We start from the raw sequence: 19,085 nt of genomic DNA on the forward strand, positions 1-19,085 counted from the left end.
TCTTTTTTTGACCACAATACAAGATAAGCAATTATCATTGCCATTCTATAGAGGAAGAAACTAAGACATGAAAGAAGCTAAGTATTTCACTTAAGATTACAAAACTATGAATGATGGAGATGACATTCAAATCCTACGAACATTTTTTCTTCCCTTTCTAGATTGTGAAATTCTTCTAAGCATGCCCTTGTGTTACATATTATCATACCCTTCCTCCCCAAATCTCCAGCGTCTAGCACAGTGTAAGGCACATTGACATTTATAACTGAGTACTGAAGTACTTCATTTTATCCTATTTTAAATTGTTAGTTAACTCATCAATTCAGTACATTTACTGATGTTTATGTCAGGTCCTGTGCTAAGCACTTCATAAACCTCCTTTCAATCCTTAACTCTACGAAGTAGATATCCCTGTTTACGGAAATGAAGTACCTTACCCAAAACTCATAGCTAGAAAGAGACAAATATTAGGCCACTCCAAGGGCCACACACATGCCACTAAACCACCCCTTTCAACACAGTCCCTATCTCTCAAAGACTTCCTACTCTGGTAGGGATAACGGTAACCAATTACAATACAGTGTGATCAGTGCTAAAATAGTGGCTAGGTTCAAAGTACTGAGAAAATAAGAGAGAGCAAGGGTTTGGAGGGCATAGGGAAGTTTAAGAGGTGACAACTGAATAGGACTTTAAGGGTAAATGGAAGTCCTATAGCAGACAATACTGTTCTTTGACCTCATTAGAACCCTAATCTATTGAACTCTACTTTCTTAACCAATTAGCCCTCTCCAGCTTGGATTCCATAGCCCATCATTTCACTAATACCCTGACCTCCCTTTAACTCCATGTCTTTTTGTTTGTTTGTTTTTGTTGTTGTTGTTGTTGTTGTTGTTTTAACTCCATGTCTTTACAGCTCACCTTTCTGGCATGAGTGGAGTACAGTTGCAGACAACAGAACCCATGATAGCTAAGTTAAGCAGAGTGGGAGTTACTGCCAGGTTATTATGTGGCTTACAAAATTACTTGAAGGGCTGTAGGAGAAGGCTCTCTCAGAACTTACAGAAACGAGTCTTAACCCACAAAATAAGTCTTTGCCATGACCAGGAAAGTTATGGCTATCACTGCAGAAAGTCACTAAACCATAAAGTTGTTGACTAAAATCCACTGCTTCTGCTATGATACTTGCCAGCAAAACTGGATGGCTCTCATCCTCTTTGTCTCCACATCTAACTCAGTTTCAAATTCAATTCTCACCTTAGGTGCAAAGGAGTCTAGGAAATCATTTTTAGCATCCCAAACTTTTCAGTAAGAGAAGGCACATTAAGAGGTGGAAAAGTGTGCTGAGCAAGTCAAATCCTCAGTCCTCACCATACCTGGCTATGTTTTCTCCATGCCTACACGGAATAGCCTGATGTTGCTAGAAAAAAAAAATATGATCTCCGACCTCAATGGGCCCTTAATTTTGCAAGACAAGTCTACATTTCTCCAGTCTACTCATTCTCCCACAATCTACAATGACTTTCACACTTTCTACAATCTTCTCAAATCTCTGACCTCCTCTTACTCTAAGTATATGATACCATCACCTGCTTTACAGAAAAAATAAAAGCCATGAGAAAGAAACTCATTTTACCAGTAGAAAACACACAAACAACCTGTTATCTATTGCCTTCAATTTCTTCTTCCTTTCTATTGACTGGAAAAGGTCCTTTTTTTTTTTTTTTAAAGATTTTATTTATTTATTTGACAGAGATAGAGACAGCCAGCAAGAGAGGGAACACAAGCAGGGGAAGTGAGAGAGGAAGAAGCAGGCTTCCAGCAGAGGAGCCTGATGTGGGGCTCGATCCCAGAACGCTGGGATCACGCCCTGAGCAGAAGGCAGACGCTTAACAACTGCACCACCCAGGCGCCCCTGGAAAAAGTCCTTAATTTCCATCTTGCTAAGACTGCTATCTACAGCTGTACTTTGGATCCCATCCATTCCCATGTTCTCAGAACACTATCAATGACCCAATTTCTCTCATGTTTTCAATTTCTCCATCACTCTTTAAACTGGATCCTTGGTGATCTCTCATCTCCTTCAGCTTCCACACCCTCTCATCTCCTTTACAATCATATGTATGAAAAATACTCTCTAGATTCACTGCCTCCATTTCCTTCTCTCAATCTTTGCCTCATATCTGGCTTCTGGTCCATCACACCAACTCTCATGAAGGACACCATAAGCTCCACGAAGATAAAGCCAGCAGACATTTTTCAATTCTCATGATATTTAAATTTCAGGATTTTCTAACACACACCATTTCCTGCTGCTGAGACAACATTCTTCTGGTCCTCCACTCTAGCTCTTCTGTTTCTCTTGTGGACTCCTGCTCCTGTTCTTGGCCATTACATGTTGGGACCACTCAAGGTTCTCTTAGATGATCTTACCCACATCTATGGCTCAATTATCACCAATATGCAAATTACTCCCAACTAAATATTTCCCAAAACTTCTCTGAGATCCAAAGCTGTATCTCAAACTGCCTCCTGGATGTCATGAATGACCTCTCCCTTCCCCTTCCAAAAAAAAGAACTACCCTGTTGCATAAGCCAGAAACCTAGGAGTTATGTTTGATTTCTCTTTCACTCCCTGAATCCAATCCATCACTAAGTTCTACTGATTTTACCTCCTTATCTCTAGAATCTGTCCAGAGATTGGTACAATCTCTGCAGTTGTACCAATATGTCAGTCCTCATTGCTAATATCTCTCGCCTAAGTGGTCTATCTGCATCTATCTCTCCTCCAATCTGTTCATGCTACTGAGACTGAACAGCCACCTCTCCCACCACAGCACGCTCTCCCACAACAAAAATAACGCCAGTGGTTTCTCAACAGTCTTGAAGTAAAAGTCCTGCCCCTCTACCCACCTCCAGCTGCAACCTGTAGGACACTCTCCTTCATTCCCTCTGTACTGGCCACAGTGGCCTCTTTTTGCCTTTTAGTCATTTTCCTCCCATTTGCCACATGGCCCCCGCTCATATTGTTCTATATGGAACATTCTACCTCCCTCCCTTGACCCAAGTAATCAGAATTCTTCCTTCATGTATCAATTCAGGCATCTTTCCTCACAGATGCCTTTCTGCTTATTTCAGGCACTCATAGCATCAGGCATCTCTCCTAGGCAGCACGTATTTTACAGTTCTTAGTGAGATCACTGTTTAACGTGTTTGCCCTCCCGGACTCAAACCCCTGAGGTCAGGGACCATCTTTGGTTCACAATGGATCCCCAAGGCTCTTTCCAATAAATACCAGTTGGACAATTAAGGAGGAGACCTAGTTCCCAGGTATGAATCCAAATTTCTCAAAAGACCGTGCTCTGGAGAAGTAGGAGTCGGATATTCCTCTCATCTCTGTCTCTCTCAGAGGCACAGAGCAGGCCCTAGTAAAAGGCTGCACAGTCAGTGGCAGAAACAAGTCGGCCTCCCCAGCCAGAGAAGAGCCTGGTGGAGCTGGGAGACAGGCCTTTCCTCCCTGGGGGGGCGTCCTGCACAGTCACAGGCACAGGGCTGGACACGACAGGCGCAGGACGAACTAGTCAGCGGTCGAAGGCCTCAGGCGGCCGCAGAGACCCCAACGCTCTGCTCCAGCGGAGAAGGGGAACCCAGGCAGCTACGCGCGGGCGCTGGGACCTCGAGGCCCGCCTTGGCTCCCTGAAAATATTCAGCTGAGAAGGGCCAGGCTCAGGTCACACAACCGAGGCGCCGCCTCCAGATGCCGCAGCCACCCACCCCCCACCCTCCTTCCACTCACTCTGTGTCAGCTCCCGGTCTCCCCGCCGCAGCATTGAGCAAAACGCCAAAACGAGACAGCGCTCCCACCCACAAGACACAGCGCGCCTAGGTGGGACTCCAGCTCCACCCACCAATCCTGGCACAGTACTCTCGTGACGCTAGCAAGAGCTGACCAATAAAAGAAGAGCATTTAGGGGGCGGTGCAGAGGGGACTATTGAAAGACGATTGGTTTCTCCAAGCCGGAAATTCTCCGGGAAGAACTAAGTTGGAACCAATCGCGCGCTGCCTGAGAGTGTCGGCGCGGTCAGTGGCGGCGCTGAGGAGAGCGGTTGCCGCCATGATAGAGCAGCAAAAGCGCAAAGGCCCAGAGTTGCCACTGGTCCCAGTTAAGCGGCAGCGGCATGAGTTGCTGTTGGGAGCGGCGGGGTCGGGCCCCGCAGCCGGGCAGCAGCAGACGGCGCCGGGAGCTTTGCTGCAAGCGGTAAGTGAAGTAGCAGGCGGCCTTCGGCCCTCAGCTCATCTTCCCCTCTGAGAGCCTGGCACCCGTGATCCCGCACTGCGGGGGCGGAAAGAGACTAGCTACCTGCGGTTAAAGTAGGGAAGCACCGTTAAAGCGGTCGACACCCCCGCGGATGCTCTTCATTCGTTCCCCGGTTGGATGCCCATTTTCAGCGTCTCGACCACCCGGTGAGGTGGCGTGAGAATTAGAGTTAAAAGACCTTGAACTCAAAACCGGTACCAGGGCTTTTTCATACTTAATCTTCCACAGGGATCCGGCATAGAGTAAACATTCAGAAAAGTTTGCAGAATGGATGGATGGATGAATGAATGAATGAATGAAGGGAGGGAGGAAATGAATGAGACCCGCTCCCTTTGGGACTTGGGGCAAGTTGCTCTCCCCTTTATTTCTCAGCACTAGTACTGTTCTTAACAACAACCGAACAATCGCTAACATTCGTTGAGTCCCTGTACCTTATAAGGCCTCTGTGTATGAAAACTCCATTAATCTTCGTAACAGCTTAAGAGTTAGGACTTCTTAGTGTAGTGTTTGTAAACTCCTACCCGGCAAATGATAGAAAGAGATTTTAAACCCCGAGTCCATGCTCTTAACTGCATTTCTTGTGAGATGGAGATAATGATCACACCTCTCCCTGTGCTATAAGGCTCAGATCGAGAAATAACATGTGTCTCCTCTCTCAACCTTTCCACCAGCCGGTGAGCAAATCCTGCTGGCACCATCCTCAAAATATATACCAAATTGCTAACCTTTCTACCACCTCCATCACTAACTTCTGATCTAAGCCATTATTTTCTCATTGGCATTGTAGTAAGGTCCTAACTGGTATTCCTATTTCTGCCCTTGTATGGTCAGTCTCTTCTCAGTCCAGCGGCCAGAGAATCCTGCTAAACGTCAGATCGTGTTACCCTCTGCTGAAAACTTTCAGTGGCTTTCCACTTAACCCAGAGTTAAACCAAAATCCTTACAATCTTTTTTTTTTTTTAAGATTTTATTTATTTGACAGAGAGAGACACAGCGAGGGAGGGAACACAAGCAGGGGGAGTGGGAGAGGGAGAAGCAGGCTTCCCGCTGAGCGATGCGGGGCTTGATCCCAGAATGCTGGGATCATGACCTGAGCTGAAGGCAGATGCTTAACGACTGAGCCACCCAAGAGCCCCCAAAATCCTTAGAATCTTTTGCGCATTTTCCTTTTACCTCTCAGATTTACCTATTTTTCATTGCTCACCCTGCTCCAGTCTTGTCGGCTTCCATGCTCTTGCCTCAAAGCCTTTGTTTTTGCTGCACTCTACCAGAATGCTCTTCTTCAAAATATCCACATGGTTTACACACTCGGCTCCTCCAAATCTTTGTTCAGATATCACTTTTTCTGTGAGGGCTTTCCTGACTACCCTGTTTTATATTGCAATACCCCATATGCATTAATCCACATAGCTTTTTTTTCCCATAGCACCTACCACCTGCTGTATGTTTTATTTGTTTTCTCTCTCCCTCTCTCCTCTTCCTCCTTTCCACTAGAACACAAACTCCATTGTTTATTTTGTTCAGTACTATTTTTCCAGTGCCTAGAACAGTGCCTGGCACATAATATATTTTTTTTAAATAAATGAGTGAACTGGTAACTACTAAAGACATTTGGAGACTATTGATAGTGTACCAGTGCTTCTCTCTGAAAAGAATATCAGCCTTGATTTCATTGAATTGTCCAAGCATAGGCTTAGTGTCGAGACCATAATCAAAACTACTTTCCTGGGTAATATGTACCCTGCTGGGTGGTTGGGAAGCACAGTTCAGTCATTAATGAAATGAGCTAGAGACTGGGAAAACAGTGGTGAATGACACAAGCACTTACAAGGTCCCTGCACTCAAGGGTGCTTTTCTATTGGGGAAAAAGAACAAATGTGTAAACAAATACATAAGGAAGGTAATTTGCGGTAGTGGTAAGTGCTGTGAAAAAGTACAGTAGGATTAATGGAATACAGAGGAGAGGTGTGGTGGTTGCTTGAGTTTGAGTGATCAAGGAAAGACTTTCTGGGGGCACCTGGGTGGCTCAGTCATTAAGCGTCTGCCTTCGGCTGCAGGCGTGATCCCAGGGTCCTGGGATTGAGCCCCACATCGGGCTCCCTGCTCTGCCGGGAGCCTGCTTCTTCCTCTCCCACTCCCCCTGCTTGTGTTCCCTCTCTTGCTGGCTGTCTCTCTCTCTCTGTCAAATAAACAAATAAAATCTTAAAAAAAAAAAAAAAAAAAGACTTTCTGACGAGGAAACTGCAAGGAGCTAAACACAAGAAGATCAAGGGAAGAGGATTCCAATCAGGAGCAACAACAAGTGTAAAGATCCTCAGACAGAAATGAGCTTAACATGTTTGAGCAATTAAAAGCTGGCTATGGGACAGGAGGAGAGGGAGGGAGTAGTTAGTAAACAGGTAGACACTGGACACTACAGCAGGAGGGGATCAAATTGGAGGCATCATTTAATATGAGAAGAGTTGCCATTTTCTAAATCAGGAGAAATCTACTCAATTATTGTTTCCCATGTCTTTTGCACCCTCCTTTGCCTGTGTGTAATGACTACCCTGTACTTCTATTTTTTGTTTAGGGACCTCCAAGGTGTTCTTCCCTTCAAGCCCCAATCATGCTGCTCTCAGGACATGAAGGGGAAGTGTACTGCTGCAAGTTTCACCCCAATGGATCCACCTTAGCATCTGCAGGATTTGATCGACTGATATGTAAGAGAGAGTTTTTGAATTTGGAGTAATTGCTGTCTGATAAATAGTGATTATTATTATTTTTTTTAAAGATTTTATTTATTTATTTGACAGAGATAGACAGCCAGAGAGAGAGGGAACACAAGCAGGGGGAGTGGGAGAGGAAGAAGCAGGCTCATAGCGGAGGAGCCTGATGTGGGGCTCGACCCCGGAACACTGGGATCACGCCCTGAGCCGAAGGCAGACACTTTAACCGCTGTGCCACCCAGGCGCCCCTATTTTTTAAAACCTTTAGTGCCATGGGGGCGCCTGGGTAGCGTGGTCGTTAGGCGTCTGCCTTCGGCTCAGGGCCTGATCCCGGCGTTCCGGGATCGAGTCCCACATCAGGCTCCTCCCCTGGGAGCCTGCTTCTTCCTCTCCCACTCCCCCTGCTTGTGTTCCCTCTCTCGCTGGCTTTCTATCTCTGTCAAATAAATAAATAAATAATCTTTAAAAAAAAAAAAAAAAAAAAAAAAAAACCTTTAGTGCCAAACAAGGTATCAGTCTGAATTGGTCATATCACAAACTACGTAGCTAACATGCTAAAACGGTGTAATAAGAATGTTGAATGATCTTGGGTATAGACCTCAAGGTCTATATGGTAAATACAGAAGGGATTATGTTACTAGTTGGAAAGTGAGTTGCCCTGCTTTGAGAATATCTTCATCATGGAGACAAATCTTGAGCTTATTCAGCCAGAAAAGAGATCTAGGCATACTGGATTAATGGAAGTAATGAAGAGAAAGATAGCTTTTCCTTTTCCCAAAGATGTGAGGCCTTCCTCTTGATCCACTCATAGAATCCTAGCATATGGGAAAGAAAGGGGAGCTGGGGATCCCAAAGTGGCAACTCACTTGGATAATCTACCTGTAGATCGTTAGGATCTGCATCCAAGGGACACCTGGCTGGCTTAGTCAGTAGAGCATGCGACTCTTGATCTTGGGGTTGTGGGTTCAAGCCCCATGTTGGGTGTAGAGATTACTTAAAAATAAAATCTTAAAAAAAAAAAAAATTTCAGGGCACCTGGCAGGCTCAGTTAGTAGAGCATGCAACCCTTGATCTTGGCACTGTGAGTTCAAGCTCCATGTTGGGTGTGGAGCCTACTTAAAATAAAGATTAAAAAAAATGGGGGGCTCCTGGCTAGCTCAGTTAGTTGGTGGAGCATGTAACTCTTGATCTCAGGGTCATGAGTTCAAGCCCCACACTGGGTGTAGAGATCGCTTAAAAATAAAATCTTTAAAAATCTGCATCAAGATTCTGAGCTGCTAGTTGGCAATACCCATTTTTGAGAAGTAAGTTGAAGAAATCACTTTAGAAAAGTTGTTCTGGCATCGTTTATTGCATTGTGAGATGAAGTGAGTCCTTTAGCTCTTTGCTTATAAGTCTGTGGATGATAGCTGTCTTGGCTGTCTTGATTTAGGTGTTCTAGTTCTGTGATCCTTAAACTTAATGCTGGCCAAGCATCTGGAAGACTTGCAGTCTTTGCAGAACATCGTTGAATGGATACGTTTATTTCATCAAACAAACAGTTTATCAACAGAAAAATAACTACTATATCTATGTACCTTATTACATATACAGGTGCTCCTTAATAACACTCATCAAAGTTCATTCCTTGCTAGACCAAGTTCCCTGAGGACAGGAACTGTGTCTATTCGTTTATCTCATTTTATCCTAGCACCTGGCATGTTGTAGGTATATGGTATATATGGAACGAGTAAATGTAGTATAAAGTCGTTGCCATGTGACCTTCAAGTTAGTTCCAGCTTCCTGGGTTTTCTGTAAGTGCCATCATTTTGCAGTCTCTTCATACTCAACCAACATGTAGTAGTGAGTACCAACTGTTTTAACATTACAGCAAAAAGCTTAAGATTTGAAAAATTACATCTATTTTTTTTAAAGATTTTATTTATTTATTTGACAGAGAGAGAACATAAACAGGGGGAAGGGCAGAGGGAGAAGCAGACTCCCCACCGAGCAGAGTGCCCGATGTGGGGTTTGATCTCAGGACCCCAGGATCATGACCTGAGTCAAAGGCAGGTGCTTAACCGACTGAGCCACCCAGGTGCCCCCCAAAATTGTATCTATTAACTAATTTTTGTCAACCTTATGAAATATGAAAATATTGCATTATTTTTGTTTTTAATGTCAGGAAAATTGGTCCAGCCAGTAGAGCCAGTAGTGTCCAAGGGAGTGTAATCTCAAAACTGTTGTGGTAAATTTGTAAGTACCTTTTCCATGGTTAATGGTGAGTTTTCTTTTGTGTAGTAATGATCACAGAACCCCTGTCTTCCTAACAGTGTTGTGGAATGTCTATGGTGACTGTGATAACTATGCCACATTGAAGGGACACAGTGGGGCTGTGATGGAGCTGCATTATAACACTGATGGCAGGTGAGTAAGTAGTCTGCATAATGGAATGACAGCTGCTTCTCATACTAATTTTTCTTGGCATCCTTTCACATTTCATCCTTTAGTTTTCTTTCTCAGGAGACTTTGCTGTCAAAAACTACCTCATTTTGGGCAGCTACTTTATTATCCTATCACTGTCAACCCAATTTCTTGTTCCATGTATGCATTTGTAAATACATTTCTGTCATCTAACAGCAGCAGCCCAAATTTGTTCCTTTTTTAAGACATAAAATGTAATTTTATATGCAGAAATCAGCAATTTTTACTATACAAGCAATAAAATATTTCTTTTGAGAAACTCAAAAACATATAAATAAAAAAGTAGCCCATATTCCTACCAATCCAAAGATAATCACTGTTAATATTTTGATACGGTTTTCTCAAGTTTATTTCCTACTTAAAGCTGTTTGGTTTTACATGTGCATTAGAGTTTCATGTATGATCTTTTCTGCTGCTTTTTTTCATTTAACATTATTCAGCTAATGTATCATTTATACATTTATCATAAACATTTTAATGATCACGTAATTTTACAATAACTGTATGTAATATAGAAATGTAATTGTACAGAGTTAATTAATCCCAGTAAGTATTTCAGTAAACGTTCATTATTTTATACCTCTGACCTCTAAAATCCTAAGGTCCCTGAATCAGCTGGTATGTAGCCTTGTATACATTTTTCCTGTTAATATTTGAGTAAAGAAAGCCTTATAAAATCAATTACAACTTAGAAATCATTGTCAGGGGCGCCTGGCTGGCTCAGTCCAAGGAGCATGCGATTCTTGAGCTCGGGGTCATGAGTTTAAGCCCCTTTTTGGGTGTAGAGATTACTTAAATAATAATACTTTAAAAAAAATTTTTTTTTCAGAGATGAAATAAAAAAACTGAATTTTAGAGAAAGGGTTAAAGTTACTGAGTCACTGGGTCAGGAATTACGAGTCTGTCTTCCCTCTTTAGCAGGGAATGATTAAACATTTCCAGATGGGAAAGTATCTAAAACGTTGTCCATCAAAATGGAGGAAAGATTGAGAAAACTACTGTATTAGGTTGGAATATATCATGGGGACTGACAGAAAGACTTTTTTTTACATTTTTATGGGGTAGACCTCATAACCCTGTCTAGAGCACCAGTAGGATTTTGGTAGGTAGGATGCGGCATGCCTGCATCATGTGTCAAGATTGTCAAGAGTACAACGTGTCAGTAGCCTTAAAGAGTTTGGCACATTTTGACAAGTGGGGAGGATGGATGGCTATTGTTCGTCTTCACTTGTTTTTTGTTCTTCCTCTTGTAGTATGCTCTTCTCCGCATCCACAGATAAAACTGTGGCAGTGTGGGATAGTGAAACAGGCGAGAGGGTTAAAAGGCTGAAAGGACATACTTCCTTTGTGAATTCCTGTTATCCGGCCAGGAGGGGTCCCCAGCTTGTCTGCACTGGCAGCGATGATGGGACAGTTAAGGTGGGTGTTGTCTGTATGTTGCAGTTTCTGAGGTTGCATAATGTGAACTTATTTTGCCTTCCACCTGTGGTGTAGCCTCCTCTCCACAACTTTGTTTTAGCGGTCATTTCCTGAAACAGAGGTCTTTTAATTTTACTTTTTTTTTTGTTGTTTTTGTGTGTGTGTGTGTGTGTGTGTGTGTGTTTTGTTTTTGTTTTTTTTTTTTTTATTTTAGAGAGAGTGAGTTGTGGCGGGAGTAGATTGGGAGGGTGAGGAACGAGCAGACTCCATGCTGCATGTGGAGCCTGATGTAGGGCTCAGTCTCACAACCCTGAGACCATGACCTGAGCCAAAACCAAAAGTCAGACACTCAACTGACTGGGCCACCCAGGTGCCCCCAAAAACAGAGGTCTTTTTGAGTATCTTGTAGAATGTTAGAACCATGTTGAACCACTGTGACTTGGAATGAAATGGACCATCTGAATTGGATTCTTGAGTGAGCTGTTTACCTAATTATGTGATCTCAGGCAGTTCACTTTTCTGATCCTCTCAGTCTTTAGAATAGTGACAGTAATACATTTGTCTTACAAAGCTGTTGTTAAAGTCTAGTCACTATATGAAAAGGTCAGTATATGGTTTAGTAACAAGGTCATTTAGTCCAGTGATTTCCAACTTGTCTTCATGTCAGACTACCCGAAGAACCTGTTAAAAATACCCAGATTCTTGGGATGCCTGGATGACTCAGTCGGTTAAGCATCTGCCTTCAGCTCAGGGCATGATCCCAAGGTCGTGGGATCGAATCCCACATCAGGCTCATTGCTCAGCAGGGAGCCTGCTTCTCCCTCTGCCTGCTGCTCTACCTGCTTCTGCTCTCTCCTTCTGTCTTTGACAAATAAATAAATAAACTCTTAAAACAAAAAACAAAAATAGATTCTAGTTCAATAGGTCTAGAATGGGATTTTTTGTTTTTAAATTAAGTCTTTTTTAGAGCAGTTTAGGTTCACAGCAAAATTGAGAGGAAGATACAGAGATTTCCCATATACCCACTGCCCCCACATATGCACAGCCTCCCCCATGACCCCCACCAGAGTGGTACATTTTTTACAATTGATAAACCTACACTGACACATCATAATCACCCAAGTCCATAGTTGATATTAGCGTTCCCGTTTAGTGTTACACATTCTGTGGTTTGGGACAAACATATAATGACATGTATCCATCACGGTGGTATCATCCAGAGTATTTTTGCTGCCTTAAAAGTCCTCTGTGCTCCTTCTATTCATTTCTCCCACCCCTGACAATCGCTGATCTTTTTACTGTCTCCATAATTTTGCCTTTTTGAGATTCGTTTCTTTTACTGAGTAATATGCATTTTAAGATTCTTCCATGTCTTGCAGTCTCTCCTCTGCTCTCCTGCCCGCCACTATCTTACAGTGTATTCAATAAATTCCTATCCCCTTAAAAAAAAAAAAAAAAAAAAAGATTCTTCCACGTCTTTCCTGGTTTGGTAGCTCATTTGTTTTTAGTACCAAATAATATTCCATTGTCTGGATGTACCGCAATTTATTTATCCCTTCACCTACTAAAGGACATCTCGGTTGCTTCCCAGAGTTGGCAATTATGAATAAAGTTGCTATAAACATCCATGTGGGAGTTTTGTGTGGACTTAAGTTTTTCACCTCTCTTGAGTAAATGCTGAGGACCCCAATTGCTAGATCATATGGTAAGAGCAAATTTAGTTTTTGAGAAACCGCCAGTCTGGGTGCCTGACTGCTCAGTTGATGGAACGTGCAACTCTTGATCTCGGGGTTTTAAGTTTGAGCCCCACATTGGTTGTAGAGATTATTTAAAAATAAAATCTTTTTTTTTTTTTTTTTTTAAGATTCTATTTATCTATTTGGCAGAGAGCGCGCAAGCACAAGTAGGGGGAGCAGCAGGCAGAGGGAGAGGCCCAGCAGGGAGCCTGATGCAGGGCTCGATCCCAGGACCCTGGGATCATGACCCGAGCTGAAGGCAGACGCTTAACGGCTGAGCCACCCAGGCGACCCTACTTAAAATAAAGTCTTAAAAAAGAAACCACAGGGGCGCCTGGGTGGCACAGCGGTTAAGCGTCTGCCTTCGGCTCAGGGCGTGATCCCGGCGTTACGGGATCGAGCCCCGCATCAGGCTCCTCTGCTATGAGCCTGCTTCTTCCTCTCCCACTCCCCCTGCTTGTGTTCCCCCTCTCGCTGGCTGTCTCTATCTCTGTCAAATAAATAAATAAAATCTTTAAAAAAAAAAAAAAAAAACCACAAATCTGTCTTCCAAAGTAGCTCTACCATTTTGCATTCCCACCAGCAGTGAATGAGAATCCCTGATGCTCCACATCATTATGTGGTGGTGTCAGTGCTTCAGATTTTGGCTTCCCTAATGGGTATGTAGTGGTACCTCACTGTTGCTTTAATTTACATTTTCCTGGGGTACCTGGGGGGCTCAGTCGGTTCAGCGTCTGCCTTTGGCTCAGTCCTGGGATCGACCCCTGCGTTGGGTTCACTGCTCAGCAGGGAGCCTGCTTCCCCCTCTCCCCCTGCCTGCCTCTCTGCCTACTTGTGCTGTCTCTCTCTGTCAAATAAATAAAATCTTTAAAAAAAATTTTTTTTCACTTAAAAAAATTTTTTTTTTACATTTTCCTAATGACATATGATATGGAGCATTTCTTCATATGTTTTTTTGTCATCTATGTATCTTCTTTGGTGAGGTGTCTGTTAAGATTTTTAGTGCATTTTTTAAAATATTTTATTTATTGGGGCGCCTGGGTGGCATAGCAGGTTAAGCGTCTGGCTTTGGCTCAGGGCGTGATCCCGGCGTTATGGGATCGAGCCCCATGTTAGGCTCCTCCGCTATGAGCCTGCTTCTTCCTCTCCCACTCCCCCTGCTTGTGTTCCCTCTCTCGCTGGCTGTCTCTATCTCTGTCAAATAAATAAAAATCTTTAAAATATATATATAGATATTTTATTTATTTATTTGGCAAAGAGAGAAAGAGCACACAAGCAGGAGTAGCAGCAGGCAGAGGGAGAGGGAGAAGCAGGCTCCCCACTGAGCAGGGAGCCCAATGTAGGGCTTGATCCCAGGACCCTGAGATCATGACTCAAGCCGAAGGCAGAAGATTAGCCAACTGAGTCACCCAGGCGCCCCTTTATCTCATTTTTTAATAGTGTTGTTTTCTTACTGTTGAGTTTTAAGAGTTCTTTGTACATTTTGGATAATAATCCCTTATCAGATATACAAATATTTTCTCCCTATCTTGTGGCTTATCTTCTCATTCTCTTGACATTGTCTTTCATAGGCAGAAGTTTTTAACTTCAATGAAGTCCAGTTTATCAATTATTTATTTCATGGATTGTGCCTTTGTTATTGTATCTAAAAAGTCATTGCCATACCCAAGGTCATCTGTGTCTTCTTCTGTTACCTTCTAAAAATTGTACTTTACATTTAGGTGTGTGATCCATTTTGAGTTAATTTTCTGAAATTTTGTGAAAGGTGCAAGGTCTGTGTCTAGATGCATGTTTTTTGTATGTGGATGTCCAGTTGTTCCAGTGCCATTAGTTGAAGAAACTCATTTGCTCCATTGCCTTTGCTCCTTTGTCAAAGATCAGTTGACTGTATTTATGGGGGTCTGTTCCTGGGCTCTCTGTTCTCTTCTCTTCCATTGATAGAGTCTTTCTCTAGTAATCTTGTCTAGTAATCTGTCTTGATTACTGTAGCTGTATAGTAAGTCTTTTTTTTTTTAATATTTCTTTATTTACTTATATTTATTTAAATAATCTCTGCACCCAACCTGGGGCTTGAACATGTAACCCTGAGATCACAAGTCACATGCTCTTAAGACTGAGCCAGCCAGGCGCCCCTATGGTGTGTCTTGGAGTCAGGTATCATCAGTCCTCCAACTTTGGTCTTCTACTTCAATATTGTGTTGGCAGTCTTGGGTCTTTTGTCTCTCCATATGAACTTTAGAATCAATTTGTTGATTTCCATTAAACCACTTACTAGAATTTTGGTTGGAATTGTATTGAATTTATAAAGTTGAGAATAATAATATTGAGTCTTCCTATGCACGATCGTGGAATATCTCTGTATTTATCTGGTTTTTTTATTTCATTCATCAGAGTTTTGAAGTTTTCCTCATATAAGTCCTGTACATGTTTTGTTAAGTTTATATCTAAATAGTTCTCTTTTTTGGGTGCTAATGTAAATGGTATTGTGTTTTTAAGAACCAGAATTCTTAAACCTGTTCCTCATATGATTTGATGTAGCAGGTCTAACAATTTGGGAGCCATTGATCTCATCCAGCATCCTCATTTTACTTTTTTATCATTATTTTTATTTGAGTGTGGTTGATACATGTTAAATGAGATAAAGGTATACAGCATAGTGATTCAGCAAATTTATACATTATGCTATACTCACCATTGCACCCTCCTTTTCAAATGAGGAAAATGAGGCCTAAAAATAGTAACTTTTATTTCAAGGGCACATAAGGACATACTACTTTGTAGGACCAACCATTTTATTCTTTCTTTGGCTCTAATTTTGGATTCTGATACTCTTTTTAAGATTTTATTTATTTATTTGACAGAGAGAGAAAGCACAAGCAAGGGAACAGCAGGCAGAGGGAGAGGGAGAAACAGGCTCCCTGCTGAGCAAGGTCCCTGCTGAGCAAGGAGCCTGACGCAGGGCTCGATCCCAGGACCCTGGGATCATGACCTGAGCCAAAGGTAGATGCTTAACCAACTGAACCACCCAGGTGCCCCTCTGGGTAGTCTTTTAATGATTAAACCAGGAAGGACCTCAAAGTAGTACATCTGAGAAACCACACTAAACCTGTGATTGTTGCTTTTTTAAATGAATTTGTTTTCTTTTCATAGTTAAAGGTGGTGACACTGACATACTGAATCATCTGCTTTGGCATATTTTTCTACTGAATCATATTTTTTCCTACTAAATCATTTTTATTATAAACCCAATCAGTTGGGGCCCCTTGATGTTTGGCTAGGACAAGAGTCTGCAGCTTAGGAATGGTTCCAAAGCTCAGAGCTCTTAACCTACATGTGCCATAGTTGGAGAGTCTTTAACAGTAACTAATTTACTCATTGGCCTTTCAAAAGGCAGTAAGAAATGATAATACCCTAAAGAATTTTACTTACATTCATCAAGGGCCTGCTATAATAAACATCTAGGAACTTACTCATGTTTATTTCCAGCTTTCCTGCCTTTACCTTTTCTCTGACTTTCTTTCATCTTTTCTTCTTTATCTCCTTCTTCATGTTTATCTTTCTGTCTTTACTTGGCTTTTCTTTTTTCAGCTACTCTCCATTGTGAAAGTCTGTCTGTTTTTTTGGGTTTTTTTGTTTTTATTAGAGCACGCACATGCTCGCAGGGTGGGGGGGGCAGGGGGAGAAGGAGAAGGAGAGAAGCAGACTCCCTGCTGAGGGTGGGGCCCTACATGGGGCTGAATCTTACCACCCTGAGATCATAACCTGAGCTGAAATCAAGAGTCGGATACTCAACCAATTGAGCCACCCAGGCGCCCCTGTATGTCTCTTTTCTATCCTTCTTTCAGTTTCTTGCTTCTCTTCTCCCTTAATTAAACATGATTTGAAATAAATATTTTATTACTGAAGGTAATATTTATTTTAATGTGCAGTATGTCACATCACCTAAAGGTGACTGCTTTTTAACCAGTTCATTATTCTTAATTTTAACATATTACTTATAATTAATTCTTTGTTGAACAGCCTTTTATATTTGCCTTTTAGTTACTTGCCACGTTGGAATGCTTTGTTAATTGTTTCCTGTTCTAGGTTTGTAAGTGTAGGAGTTTAATAACCTCTGCGTATCTAAGGGGGAAAACATCGTGTTGCATTTTACTTATCAGAATTCTCAACAGAAAACGAAGCTTTTAGTAATTCTTGCATTTTCAGTCTAGAAGTGGCATCCTGAGCATTCTCCATACTATTAGTTTTCAAACTGTTTTTAGCAATCCATTCTTTCTAATAAAGCAATTAGGAAATCATTTTTTAGGGGTACCTGGGTAGCTCAGTCAGTTAAGTGTCTGCCTTCAGCTCAGGTCATGATCCCGGGGTCCTGGGATCAAGCACCGTGTCAGGCTCCCTGCTTAGGAGGGAGCCTGCTTCTCCCTCTCCCTCTGCCCCGCCCCCTGCTCGTGCTTGTGCACACGTGCTTTCTCTCTCTGTGTCTCTCAAATAAATAAATAAAATCTTTAAAAAAACTTTTTTAAAGGAAATAATTTTTTATATTATCTATATGTTTAAAGTGTATAATTATATCTTTTACATATGTAAACGTGTGTTTGTGTGTGTGTGTGTGTGTGTGTGTGTGTGTGTGTATGAATATAAATTGTTCCCTTTTATAAACAATTTTGTCCTGGTGCCATTACGTAGACCAAAGCCGGGAAGGTGTTTGGGTTAGAGGTGACGGTGGGCCATTGTGCCCCAGAGTGGAGTGCCAGGGCTCAATGAACTGCTCCATCGTAGGGAGATGGGGACGGACAAGAGTAAGGATAGAATCCACATGACACGGAGTAGGTAGCCCAGTATGGGGAATTGGAGGAGGGAGCAGCCCAACGTCAAGAGTCAGTGCCATAGCAGGGTAAAAGGGTCATCTACACGTTGGTGGGGGAGAAAGTATGAGTGTCAGAGCTTGAGCTGAGGGTGTCCACGCGGGGTGGGAGCAGTTTAGGTAGGGAGTCTGAGGCTGAGGATAGCATTCCTGAGGAAAGGCAGCCTGGAGGGGGATATTAGAGCCAGAGCAGAGTGAAGGGGGCATTCATACAAAGGGATAGCCCAAGTGGGGTGAGGTGGGGATCCACATAGGGAATGGGAGTCACAGTTCAAACAGAGAAAGGAAAACCTCCATGAAGGAGAAGTGTAGAAAAGGTTGTTGGACATCGATTACATACAGGAAGCTTGATCAGCTAAGTATAATAAGTATAACGGAAGGCAGATTTCTCATTGTCAGAGAAAGGATTTATCACTACAGGAGAGAGAACTAAAATGCATCTTGTGTTGTTGGCATTGAACTGAGTATCCGTGTGAATATTGTTCAGTGTGAATATGTTCACAGATGTGTATGTGCCTATGTGTGCATATATTAGCAGCTGTCCACTGAGAGGGTTTAAGAATAATACCCCGATAGCAATGAGCACATCTGTACACGTCTTGGTCTTTAAACACCATTTTCCACTAAGGAAACCAGGACTCCTTATTTCAGGACTGGGCAGGGAAAGTACAAGATGAACTTGGAACATCTTGTGCAAGAATGCTTGTCAAAAGAACATCTTTATCAGATGATCAAACTGAACATTATCCATGATGGGACAAATCAAAATCGTGAGCCACTCAATAAAATACAATGAAAATGCAGCATCACTGCAGTGAGATCCCTGCCAAAGAGGCATAACTTGAATCTAATCATGAGGAAACATCAGACAAACCCAAACTGAGGGACATTCTACAAAATAACTGTCCTGTAATTTAGAGAAGCGTCAAGGTTAAGGAAAATCTGAGACACTCTTCCAGGCTGAAGGAGACTAAAGAAACATGACCTGTAAATTCAACACATGATTCTGAACTGAATCTCTTTGCAATAAAAGACATACTGGGACAAGTGGTGAAACTTGAATGAGATCTGAGGATTGGATGGTGATAATGTGTTGGTGTTAATTTTTTCATTCTGATCGGTTAAGATTATATAGGATTTTATATATGTATATATATTCTTTGTATTATATAGATACTTTTTAAGATTTTATTTACTTATTTGAGAGAGAGAGAGCATGAGCAGGGAAAGGGGGAACAGCAGAGGGAGAAGGAGAAGCAGACCCCACTGAGCAGGGAGCAAGATGCGGGGCTCAATCCCAGGACCCCAAGATCATGACCCAAGCCGGGGGCAGACGATTAACCAACTGAGCCACCCAAGCACCCCTATTATTTTTATCTTTATAAGACAAACACACTTAAGTATTTAGGAGTGATAAAGCATTAGGTCAGCAATTCTCAGATGATTCAGGCAGCAAAAATGTTCTCTTTTACTTCTAACATTTTTGTATTTCAAAGTAAAATAATCTTTAAAAATGATGGTTGTCTGAAACTAATATTCTAAAATATTTGACTCGAGGGTGCCTGAATGGCTTAGTCAG

The 19,085-nt window shown here is 42.2% G+C and overlaps 2 protein-coding genes across 2 annotated transcripts in view; one reads left to right on the top strand and one right to left on the bottom strand.

The window, feature by feature from the left end:
- ZCCHC17 (zinc finger CCHC-type containing 17) overlaps positions 1 to 3,914 on the bottom strand; it is a 52,740-nt gene extending 48,826 nt beyond the window's left edge. The window contains exon 1 of the mRNA XM_045782048.2: positions 3,794 to 3,914. The gene's annotated coding sequence lies outside the window, so the exon portion shown is untranslated. The remainder of the gene's footprint in view (positions 1 to 3,793) is intronic.
- A 147-nt stretch (positions 3,915 to 4,061) lies between these two features.
- Positions 4,062 to 19,085, top strand: part of SNRNP40 (small nuclear ribonucleoprotein U5 subunit 40) — a 34,764-nt gene continuing 19,740 nt past the window's right edge. Inside the window, exons 1-4 of the mRNA XM_045782358.2 lie at positions 4,062 to 4,256; positions 6,889 to 7,018; positions 9,337 to 9,430; positions 10,741 to 10,906. Coding sequence (XP_045638314.1) covers positions 4,113 to 4,256; positions 6,889 to 7,018; positions 9,337 to 9,430; positions 10,741 to 10,906 — 534 coding nt within the window. The 5' untranslated portion in view covers positions 4,062 to 4,112. The remainder of the gene's footprint in view (positions 4,257 to 6,888; positions 7,019 to 9,336; positions 9,431 to 10,740; positions 10,907 to 19,085) is intronic.

The sequence above is a fragment of the Ursus americanus genome, chromosome 33 (assembly GCF_024610735.1).
Source record: "Ursus americanus isolate L20-20 chromosome 33, mUrsAme1.1.p, whole genome shotgun sequence".
Taxonomy (NCBI): domain Eukaryota; kingdom Metazoa; phylum Chordata; class Mammalia; order Carnivora; family Ursidae; genus Ursus; species Ursus americanus.